This window comes from Vipera ursinii (assembly GCF_947247035.1).
Source record: "Vipera ursinii genome assembly, chromosome: Z".
In the NCBI taxonomy this organism is placed as follows: domain Eukaryota; kingdom Metazoa; phylum Chordata; class Lepidosauria; order Squamata; family Viperidae; genus Vipera; species Vipera ursinii.
This window is the reverse complement of record NC_139517.1, coordinates 77,697,816-77,710,462: the sequence shown is the minus strand read 5'-3', so window position 1 is coordinate 77,710,462 and position 12,647 is coordinate 77,697,816. Positions and strand designations below refer to the sequence as shown.

The window sequence follows — 12,647 nt, the reverse complement described above, 5'->3', positions numbered from 1 at the left end:
TCGCCCCCCCCAAGCGGCATTATTACAAAGTCAGCTTATTGCCCCCAACAATCTGGGTCCTCATTTTACCTACCTCAGAAGGATGGAAGGCTGAGTCAACCTTGAGCCTGGTGGGATGCGAACCTGCACTAATTGCAGGCAGCTGGTGTTACTTAAGGAGGCATTAGCCCACTGCTCCACCAAGGCTCTCTCTATAAATTTTCCCTTTATATCCAAGATTTCTTCACTTACTTTCACAAGTTTACTTTGTATTTTTTTATGATTTTCCTGTATTTCCAGATGATTTCTTTCCAATGCCTCTTGATTACGTAGCATCATTTCTTGAAGCAATTTTAATGAAGTCTGTGTTTTGCTTTGAGCAGTGCTTATTTTTTCACATTGCAACATGGCTTCAATAGATCCCTGTGTTGTTGGACTAGATTGTCCTACTGAGGGAGCAGAAGAGGTTTTCTTCATAAGTCTGGTAATTGTATTTTATTACATTGCCCTGTACACCGCCCTCAGTCCTTCGGGAGAAGGGCGGTGTATAAATTAAATTAAATAAATAAAATAAATAAATAATATTCTATGAAGTCATTTTACAGCTTACAGTCTAAAGCCAAAACAACATAGATTTAGCCAAATTTAATAAAAGTAACTTTGAGGAGTCTTTTCCCTCACAATTTCACAACAAGGCACTTTTGTCCTTTGCAGCTGTCTTTTGTCAAGGTCACCTTAATCAACAAGAATTTTTCCAGTTCTCACTATATATCAGAAGTTTCATTCTTCTTTCGCCACTAGATGTCCTCCTTGGCTTATTTATCAATGTCCGATATTCTTAACAAAGAGTATTTCCCCTTCTTTGTAATTGCTCGCCGCTTTTAACTTTAATCCTTCTGGGAGTCTTTACTTTGCAGCCCTTTCCCATCAGGGGCACAACATTTATAATCTTCAAGGAGAAGGAAAGAAAAATTCTGGCTCACCCAGCTTCAGCACGCAGTTGAGAGTCAGCTGTTTTGCATTATTTCTCTCCCTGTTGGAGATGACTAGGGCTGCTGTGGCTCTCCTGGCAGCCTTTTTCTTCGCTTTTTCAGAGGGTTCTACAGTCCGCTCCGATCAGGTGCCCCCTGATCTGAGCTCCTGAAGTATCCCTCCTTCATTGCCCCTCCAAGGCAACTTTCTGACCCTTTAAGAGTCGCTAGATGAAGAAAAACCAGACTGGAAAACCGAGCATCGGCTTTTCCCAGTTGTCCCGATGGCTGCCAGGAAGTCACTCTGTTCTAGACTTTTGTTTGCTTTCATCTCTACCATTAACCCTAGCCCTGACCCTTATTTTCTATTGTTTGCTGCCAAATTATATATTATCTCTTTATTTATCAATCTTGCCAAATTTAAGATATGGGATCTTCAATTCTCAGAATTCACAATATGACTGGCTGGGAATTCTGAGATCTGAAGTTCACAGACTTACAGTTCCCAAGTTTGACTAACATTGCAATATACAACCCCTCTCTCTTTCCACCTCTGATGTTTTAAATGCAACAAATTTAATCTGATCATAATTTAGGTACTATTTTAGCAATTCTAAATTGTTAAATCCAATAATATTGACATAGAGATTTGGCTACTACAAGAATTGCTATAGAGCTAAATAATTTATTTTTTCCTATTTTGAAAAGGCAATTTGCATCAAGTAAATATGGCATCATAGAACTAGCAGAGATTCCTTAGCTTGTCTATTCCAATTTTCTGATGGATACATAAGCATTTAAGATTAGCAACAGGAAGCAGCTGCATGTTACTGCTTCTTTAACACATCTTTAAACATTTTCCTGGGCCCATATGGCCACTGTATGAATAAAAGTGAAACAATGGCTTCTTTAAGGGACAGTCAACAGAGAGTGCTGATCTTAGACTTGAAGCACTCTTGACCACTTTGATGCTAAGTATTCCATATCACTGTTGGATTACTAGATTTCAGGATTGCCAGGAACCATCTCTACTCAATCAAAATTGTATATCAGTTGCAACTTTGTGGATATATCAGTTTATACTCTAGGTATATCAATTTTGGATCATGAGCTGTCATTCTCAAGAATGAATGTTATAATAATCCCCAAATAACAAAAGTCCTCAGAATCTCTTTGAAATCTAGCCATGTCAGTTCAGTCAGGGAGTCTGCTATGCATCAGGATGGCTGATTCACTAACAGGATCTTCATTGTCTCCTGATTATCCAGATCAATGTGTATATCTTTAATGAGTAAAGTCCATTGCAGGGAATCAGAAAATGTAGATGATAACTTTCTGAGCTGTTGCAACAGGTTTTCAGCTCCATTATATGGAATAACAGATGTATTTATTTCTTAAACAAATATATATCACCAACCAACTCAAACACAGATGATAGTAGGTGAGTATAGTCACATCCTGCTAGGCCTACCTAGCAATATCAGCTAACCTCTTATCTATTAGAAAAGTATGTTTTGTTTTCCGAATCCTAGGACAAATTGCAGTTCAATAGGACTAGCATTACAGTCCTGAACCCAAAGTCTTTGGATTTCATACGTAAAAAAAAGGGGAGAAAGGATTTATTATAACTGAATGAATCTGTTCTCTCTGTGTAAATCTACCTTTCTTTTTCTACTGTATCTTCTTTGCTTCACAAAATGACGAAGCAAACACAAAGGAAGAAACTTTTTTCCCTTTATGATTAATTGAACAACAGAAATTCTAAGTCTTAAACGCATGGCCATAATCTCTCTAATTTCAATCTACCTTTTAATAGTCCTCAAAACAGATGTAGGCTTGGGGTCTATCAAGAGCTTTGGCTGCATTCTCACTTCAGCCCTCTTCCTCATCCCACCAATTCTTGAGAGATATTAGCTAAATGTATCTCCCACCAACACTTCCAAGCTCCTACCTTTAGATAGCTCAAAGCAGTTCCTATCCATATTATAGACAAAGCTTTGTTCCTATTACTCACAAGCATGAACAATAGCCCACTACACTTACCTGACAATGCTATAATCTGGACCTACCATTTGGTGCTTGTTGTGGTTGGGTATGTGCTGCTGGATGTAGATTTTCAGCAGGTAAAAACATACTGACACTATTTAAGGATTGGTTGGAAGATATTCTATTTAGCTTCTGTTCGTCCTTTAATATGCTGCATGCAGTCTAGTAGTCCTCTAGCCTCATCAGTCTTACTGATTGTGTTTGTTGGTGCATCTCTCCACATTAATTTATATTTGTATGTGTATTCTGTCATAATCTTAAAAGGCTTTCAGCAGTTCACAAGGCATAAATAATTAAAATATTGTTTGCTTTAAAAAGATACATTTATAAAATATAATAAACTCTCAAATGTGGCACAATAAGTCAGCAGCCACTAGTTTATAAAGCCTATCCCAAGATGCCAATAAAGAAGAATATTTATAAGCCAGAGTTAAAATGAGGGGTCTTTGTTGCTTTCTGAGCTTGGTTATTTTCTTGCAGACATTTCATTACCCAAACTAGGTAATATCAGTGCTAGTAAGGAGTGGGGTTTCCTCTCAGTTTATATTTGAGTGACTGGCCCTATCTGTGTTAGAGGCTCTTTGCTTCGGCTGTTTACTGTTTGGCAGTTTCTGGATTAGGGTATTGTTTACTTGATTGTTGGTCTGATGTTAATCTTGAGGTTAATCTATGCTCATCTGGGTGCTAATTGCTGGTGTACGGGTGCTTAAGTCTTTGTGTTCCCTTTTTTGTTTGTTGGTTGTTTCTTTTGCATAGTCTGTAGATATTATTTATGTCTATTTGTCCATTGATGACTAATTTGTCAGAGTGTCAGATTTCTAGAAATTCCCTAGTGTTTTTGGACTTGGCTTGGTTTAGGATGATCACAGTTTACCAATTGAAACTATGGTCAGATCTGTCCAAAGAGTTTTCATCATGATTTCTAACTGCTTCTTGATGTTCATGAATGCGTTCTGCCAGATTTTTGGCCTATTTGTCCTTCTTAGTGGTTGTTGCAGTCATTAAACTATATGTTGTAGATCAGGGGTGTCAAACTCAATTTCATTGAGGGCCGCATCAGCATTGCGGTTGCCCTCAGGGGGATGGGTGGGTATGGCCAGGGTGGGCGTGGCCTACTGGGTGGGCATGGCTAGAGTGCATATGGCCTACTGGGTGGGCGTGGCCAGCTCTACATCGTTCACATCAAGGGTGCCTATGGGGGCCTGGGCAGGAGTGGGACAGATCTGAGGGTCTCTGGCCGAAGGAGGGTCTCTGGGCCAGGGCCAAGGCAGTGGGAGCCGTTCCCTCACTGTTTCCAGGATGGCTTCGCGGGCCACATGAAACCACTTCGCGGGCCGGATCTGGCCCCCGGGCCTTGTGTTTGACATGTCTGTTGTAGATTATTCTTGTTTTTCCTTCTGGAGCTGCCGGGTCTTTTGGTTTGCTTAGGATCTTTTGAAGAGTTTTGGTTGGCTTGTGTTCTATGCTGATTCCATGTGGTTTTATTAGTTGGTGGTTTCTGAGATGTTGGTGTATGGTAGGCACAATAAGCAACACAACACAAAGGACTGGATTTTCAATGTAGGATTATCTGGCATCTCAAATCCTGATTCTTAATATCTCCTAACCTCTTTAATATATAGCTCAAAGCAATTAATAAAATGGTCCAGTGTACACTTCATAGTCAATAGTCTTCTGCTTAAACTGCAAAGCTAGAATCTTTATGATACATTGGATAATGAGGTCAAAAAAAGGTAATGTCATCAATATAGTTTTGCATTTCTTATGTTATTATTAAAGCTTCAAGGGTACCCCTTTGTTCTTTTTGTTTTTTTAAAAAATAATATCAGTCATGTCAAATGAAATGAGTTCAAAGTTCCTGATTTACATAATTTAATTATAAATGAAGTAAGCTATTAAAAATTAATACAATTAGTCTTCCTTTTGTTAATGTACCATGCATTTTAATTGCATCTTTTCATTTGTTGGCAGTTCTACTACTCTGTTGATAATTTGAACACTATTATAAATAAGTATGTTTAAGTACAGTAAACAAACTATATGAATAAATTGACAGTTCAGCACTTTATTTTTTTAAAAAATGAATATTTTTTAAAATTGGTAGTTTTATGATTTTATTTTATGACAGTAAATTCAGTTCATTTTAAGTTTGTTTATTCTCAATAACATTAATGAGAGTAATTCAAACCATTACTAATTTGCTCCTTTGATGTCAAGTCATTCAATCTGTCTCCAACTGGTTCTCTCCATAACAACAAACTGGAGAGAACCAATTCCATCTCACAGGGTTGTTGTTGTGTGGAAGATAGGAGGGAAGAGTATTAGGTTTGTGTGAGAGAGAGAGAAGAGGGAGGGAGGGGGAGAGAAATGATAAGATAAATTATTTATGGTTTATTCAAAAAATTGTGACAATGGGGTAATGATCTGTTGAATTTTACCAACAAGCACTTAAATCCGACAAAATATATAACATTCAGAGTGATAACATGTATTAATTCTACTAGAATTCTAAAACCTTATGGAGATCATGGAGCCTGCAATCTCACACACCTATACTGGAGTGAGGCTTATGATACAATACAGTACAGTACAGTCAATACATTGTAATACAATACATACCTTTACTTTTTTTTCTTGATAGAGCAGGAGGCTGAGCTTTTGTTATGGACCTGAATTAAATTCACATTCCACATAACAATTTGTGTTAGATGGAAAAATTCTGGAAAATCTTCTGGGAGAGGTGGGAGAGAGATTTTTTGTTGTTGTTGTATGTGAATTTCCTTCAACACATGACATAAGGTATATTTTTGTGAACTTTAGAATTTCCTTTAAGACATGACATAAACCTCTCTTTTCCGGCTTGATATCACTAACTGCCTTCTTGCTTCCAATTTTTTATTTCAATTTTATTATTTTTTCTCAATTTTAGACAGAAAAAGGTACACCTTCAAACTCTGAGGGCTATATCTGAAGTGCAGAAAATGACACCACGTGAACGTATGCGATTGCGGAAATTAAATTTAGCTGATCAAACAGCACAGAAGCTTAAGTAAGTAAACGCTTATTTATAATTTTATCAAAAGTATTTATAATCAAAAGTGTTGATTTGTTATACTCAACCATTATATTTCCCTCTTGTAAATTATATATATAGTATCTGTTTTGCTTTCTAATTCTGAAAAAGAAACCTAACAGAAGTTATTTATTACAGTATTCTAGTCCTTTGGGTCCCTCAGATACCAATATAATTAGTGGAATAACTATTTACCGTAGTTGCTTTCAGAATACTTTTTTCATCACTGTTACCACTTGTTTGGACAGTTATTATGACTACACAGTATTATGCAGTTTTCTGTCTATTTGCTTGCATAGATATTTCAAAGCCCTATAAATGGGAGAAATAGGGCAAAAATAACAACTTGTAAAATCGTAAAATATATAGAATTTGTGCATATTTATGATTAAAGCCAATTTTATTAGAACTACAGGTATGTCATAATTATTTTAAATTTGAATAATGTAGTATTTAATTTAGACCAAATTATAAACAGATACCAAGTTGCCTTTAACGTGATCCAAAATTCAGTTAATGCGAGACTAGGTTTTGAAAGAAAAATCAGGTTCAGTTCCCAGCTGGAAATAAGACACTGGAAATAAAATGGAGGCTAAGATGCTGGAAATAAAATGGAGGCTGTTTAGGAAAGAAGGTTTCGGTTTATTGATGATGAGCAGAAACAAAAATAGTATGTAGTTCAGGACAGCTGACAAAATTGTTGAGTGAGTAGATGCATCTTTATGGGGCTCTGAGACTTTGAAGTGGAAATGTTTCTGGGTTGTGCAATGAGGTGGGTTTTTGTGTCTTTTGCTAGTCTGAAGAGGGTGTTGGGTTAATACTTTTATGTCCTAAAGATCATGCCCTGTCCTTAGATTTTGGGTAGGGGAATGGCCCGTGGGTGGAGTGCATTCCCTAACAAGACGGAATGGCTGTACGTACCAGCATCTCGGGAAACTCAGATCATTCCATCTCTCACTATGGGAGGTGAGTTATTACCTCCCGTAGATAGTGCTTGCAACTTGGGAGTTCTCCTAGATTCACAGCTCTCTTTAGAAGATCATATATTAACTGTGACTAGGGGAGCCTTCGCCCAGTTACGCCTGGTGCACCAGTTACGGCCCTATCTAGACCGTGATGCCTTACGTACAGTCACTCATGCGCTCGTGACCTCTCGATTAAACTACTGCAACACTCTCTACATGGGGCTGCCCTTGAGAACCACTCGGAGGCTCCAACTGGTGCAGAATGCAGCCGTGCGAGTTGTGTTGGGGGTCTCCCGATACTCCCATATTACACCTCTGCTCCGTGAGCTGCATTGGCTTCCGGTTGCCTTCCGGGTGAGATTCAAGGTACTGGTTATGACCTACAAAGCCCTACATGGCATGGGTCCGGAGTACCTTAGGGAGCACCTGCGACCAGCATCAACTTCCCTCCGCCCAGTGCGCTCCCACAGAGAGGGCCTCCTCAGGGTGCCGCCGTTCGGAGAATGCTGTCTGGTGACCCCCCAGGGGGAGGGCGTTCTCTGTGGGTGCGCCTGACCTGTGGAACCGTTTACCGGTTGAGCTCCGGATGGCTCCCGACCTTCGCTCCTTCCGATGCGACCTAAAAACCTATCTGTTTGAACAATCCAGCCTGGTCTGATGGGTTTTGTTTTAATTATTGTTTTAATGTAATTTATCTTCTGCATTTGGGCACTAGGGTTTAATTTGTTTTCAATTTCTGTATTTGGGCATTTTGATATTTATGTCCATGTTCACCGCCCTGAGTCCTTCGGGAGAAGGGCGGTATACAAATCAAATCAAATCAAATAAATAAATAAATAAATAAATAAATAAATAAATTCCCCTTGTGCACCTTGGTACTTGCCTCAGCCATGGCCGTCAGCCGCTCACGCAGGTCCATTAGGCCACGGCCTAGAGCTGCAGGCCCCATCCAGCATGAAGGAGGCAAAGCGGTTGGCTAGGACAAGGGTCTCCAACCTTGACAACTTTACAACTTGTGGACTTCGACACCCAGAATTCCTTGGTGTCAGCCAACTGTTCTTTGCAGATATGCTGGCTGAGGAATTCTGGGAGTTGAAGTCCACCAGTTATAAAGTTGTCAAGTTGGAGACCCCTGGGCTAGGAAGCCCCGAATAGAGGTGGTAGAGCATGTCCAGGGCCAGCAAAAGGCCACCCCGAATGGGGAAAGCCAGATCCCCATTGGCACCATGGCTGCTCAGCCCCAGTAGAGATTGGGGAGGAGTCATGCAATCTTGGCTGGGCCTGGGGATGGCCTTTTGCTTGCTGGGCATGGGTACGGTCTACCATCTCTACTCAAGCTTCCTAGCTGGCTGCTTCACATCCTTTGTGCTGGGCAGGCTTGCAGCTCTGGGTGGCAGTCTAATGGGCCTATGCGAGCTGCTGGCGGTGCCAGCCCAAGGCAAGGCCAATGTGCATCAGGTGCCTGAGGGGAACAGGCTCCATGCACGGGAGCAAGGGCAAGTCATTCTGCTAGATTTCAGAATTAACAGATCAATGTACTTATATTTCTTTGTCATGCCAATTTACATTACATTACATTACATTACATTATTACACAATAAATGGTTTTTTTAAATCATTTGTTTGATGCTACAATTTGCAATTGATACCAGTATTCTCCATTCAGACATTTGGCTGAAGAAAAATATCAGGAAAATCTTAAAAGAATGCAAGAACTTAGATCCCGTAATTTTCACCAAATTAATATAGATGTACTTCATGTAAGTATTGATTCTACTCTTTTCACTTTTCTAAAAATTTATAGTGAATTTCCATAATATTTTATCTTATTCATAGTATGGATAGTTGAGATAGTAGAGAAAGTAGTAATTAATCTTGTATATGTGAGTTTTCAAAAAAATATTTAAGAGTATAAATTATAATAGTCTTTAGTCCTAAATTTATAAAACCACTATATACTTTAAACTCATTTATGAAAGTAGCTAAAACAAATTAATTTAAAACTAACTGAAAATGAATTATGTTTAAGCATATTATATATCAGTTTAATTAATATAATAAAGCCAATATTCTAAATTATTTTGAGATCACTTTATAATTTATTATTTTGCACAAGTGAAACCTACCATATGTGGCTAACATTATTTGTTAATTATGCTAATTTAGTTTTTTCTAAACAGTGTGCTTCCTCCTATAAAAATTCTCATTTTCTCCTAAAATGTTCCTAAGAAAATACTATATTACCGGTAATCTAATTCCAAAAACCTGATTTGATGTGACATAAATAGTTTTGCTGATTTTGGGGCTCCATTAGCTTTATGTGTTTAAAAAACTCATAAGATTTTTTTTTTAAAAAAAGCCATTCTTCATAGAAAATCCCATTTGTTCTAATCAGAATATATTAAGTTATGGCCAAATTATGATCCTACTTTTGTCTTTTTTTAATTGCTTCAAATAAGGAAACTGATCAAGACAGTTCAGAACACCTCATTAAATCTCAGCCTGTCATTGCACTGGACTATTTTTCCATAGGATGCAGTAACCAAAGGAACAGTGATACAGTAGGCAGACTGCATGAATCTGATCCAACAGAGCATGGTAAGAACTATAAGTATATATTATCATTTCTCTGTCTCATTAAAATATTATGAGATGCAACTAATTTTTGTAAGGAAAATAAACCAAATTTTAAGTATCTAAGAAAAATGAAGCAATTGGTCTAAAATAATTAGACCCATATGCATTTTTATGTGAAATAATTCTTTTTTTTTAGAGCAGTGTTTCTCAACCTGTGCAACTTGAAGATGTGTGGACTTCAATTTCCAGAATTCCTCAGCCAGCAAAGGATTCTGGGAGTTGAAGTCCACACTTCAACTTTTCTTTTTTTATTATTTACAAATTGTATTGATTTTCTAATATTACATTCACATATTTGAAAAGCAACGTGGTGGCTGAGTAGTAGTAATTCAATTACATACAGGTATCATTAGTACAGATTTCAGATTGCTACCATAAACATTTCCTCTATTTTTCCCTTCACATATACTGTCTATTTGCAAATTAAAAGGCAAGTTTTATCCTATCAATTACATAGAAAATAACTTTCTACATATATCCATAGTTTTTAGTTTACACATATTCTAGTTGTTTTAACGTACAATCTTTTAGACAATCAATGACTAGTTTCAGTTTCAATTTCCACTAACATTTAGATTTAACGTTTGATATTTATCATTCCCAAGATTTTTAAAAACTTCCCAATTCATCTATCACCATTCCTCACAAAATCTAATATTCAAAATACGGATCCTGTCTACTTAACTTTTCACCCTCTATGCCAACAAATTAAGGATACAATATGATATCCTTCCTTGTTGCTAGTGTTCAGCTTTTTTTAGTAATCAAAATTTCTTTTTATCCTTCCTCTTTGTATCTGCTATCTCTTGCTTAAACTAATAATTTTCATTTTTAACGTTCCATATAGACCTATTTATTACTTTCAACAATAAGTTTTAGCTTAACTACATTATTCACTTTTGCATGATCTTTATGCACAAATCAATATTCAAATTAGCTATTAGTATTTATACTGCTAAATTTTAATGACCAAATTTTTTTCTTTATCTCAGTTCATAACAATGTCTTGTATTCAACATACACATCTTATCTATTTAAGTACATTCTGTTTTAGATTTCAATAAGATGGTCGAAACTCCATTCTTCTTGAGTCTTACTCTGGCTTTTTTCCTTTGACAAATCATCTTCCATGTCCTTGTTTTTGGGTCATCGAACCAATCTCCTTGTAATATCATTATATTAATTGATATTGGCAAAACCATCTGGTCGCCATTTTTTTTGAGAGGACTTGTAGGTCTAGTGGGTCATCTCTATTCTTCCATATCGACGTGGTTGTTCTGAATTGTTTATCTTCTCATCCATCTGTTCTTTTTCTAGATTCTCTAGTTCCTTCAGAGTTGTATAAGAAACCTTTTCCTTTTTCCAAGTTGTTGATGTATTTTCTGGATTTTCAAATATCAATATTTGTTGAATAGTAGATTCTTCTGTCATAGTATTTGAATGTTTCATTTTTTCTGTTGTATTTTGTATACATGATTCTTTAGTTGTGGTCAAAGTTTGGGCTTTCATATCTGGGCTGTCTTCTTGTTCCTTTCCATAGCCTCTTAGTATTTCATTGGTTGTAGTAAGAATTTGAATTAGTGTTTTCAAGATATAGAGAGTTTGTTGATCTTCATCTATAAGGAAATTTTGTTCCTGGTCTTCTTCCATATTGGTATTTTAAGCTAAAGGCTTTACACTTAAAAAATCCAAAAGAGAGATTTTTTTTCTCTAGGTAGGGAACACAAAGCCTTTCACAGCTGTTGTTTCCAGGTTCTCAAGGTTATGCATCTTATCTACTTCCCTGGGCAGTCAGCCAGGCCCCTTTTAAAGTTTCCCTTTGAGTCCCAAAGTTATTTCAATCTTTTCAGTTTTTCTTTTTTCTTTTTATAAGAAAAAACCCAGATTTTCAACAGAAGTAAATAATAAAAAATAAAGAATCTTTCAGTCCACAGGCTTTGAGAAATAAAGTTCCAATTGGGATTCAGTTACTTTTTCAACGTTTAAAATGCCCCTGGGTATTTACTCGCTGCTCTTTCTGGAGGAAGGGCTAAAGTCTCCCTTCCCTCAACACAGGGGGAGAATGCTTAGCAGCTTAAGGAGATACCAAAAATAATTTGGGTGTAAAAGAGGTGCCTGGTGGAGCCATAATGGCTGCTCCTTTTGTCTGCCGGTTTGGAGGGATTGCCAGATCTAACAGGAGAGTTGCGGCTCTCCTGCGATCCATTGAGCACCCCTCCTCGCTGGTCGCCTCTTCGGGGCAACTTTCAGCCCTTTTCAGGCCCCCCCAGCGATGCGAAACTGGATGGGGGAGAGAGAGCAAGTCTCCCAGCCATCCATAGTGGCTGCGTGGCAAACCAGAAGCCTCTTCTATGTGAAATAATTCATCTTATGTGTATATCAAGTATATTTTTCATAGTGCTGGAGGTCTGAAGCAGTCAATCAATTAAAGATCAATAGGACGCCCATAGATTTCCAGTTGATAATTGTCCATAAAGGAGTCAGTCTATGAAATTAACTAGTGCATAATATATCTATTGCTTCAGTGCTGGACTGCAGCTCCTTTGGCATAAATTAAACAGTAGAAACAAAATTCTATAGACTATTAAGAAACTTTATTAAAAACTAGGCTAAGTCTAAGACACTTTGCTGAGCAAACATTTAACTGACATTGTGTTCTGTTTTAAAACTTTCAATCTAATATGAAAGAAGTTAACAATTTTTTGTTTTGGGGGGCCACATTTAACTTTTGGGATCTTCTGAGAGTTGCAGAAAGTTGGGCAATTATGCAAACTGGCAAAGGCTGCATTATGAACACGGAAAGGGTTGACATCAGAATTTGCAGGCATAGGACTTTGGGGCCTATTTTGTTTTTAAATTGCTTTAGGACTTAAAACATACACTTTGTGTTTCCTTTATCAAAATATTTGGGAGGCAAATACTTAGACATGATTAGAAAAGGGTCTAGAAACTATCTTTTTTAATAACTCAACACTG

The 12,647-nt window shown here is 37.3% G+C and overlaps 1 protein-coding gene across 2 annotated transcripts in view; it reads left to right on the top strand.

Annotated features, from left to right (window-relative positions):
* Window positions 1–12,647, top strand: part of NEK11 (NIMA related kinase 11) — a 108,863-nt gene that overhangs the window by 50,822 nt on the left and 45,394 nt on the right. For both annotated transcript variants that reach the window (XM_083378423.1, XM_083378424.1), the window contains exons 9-11: window positions 5,926–6,045; window positions 8,701–8,794; window positions 9,494–9,632. In XM_083378423.1, coding sequence (XP_083234549.1) covers window positions 5,926–6,045; window positions 8,701–8,794; window positions 9,494–9,632 — 353 coding nt within the window. The remainder of the gene's footprint in view (window positions 1–5,925; window positions 6,046–8,700; window positions 8,795–9,493; window positions 9,633–12,647) is intronic.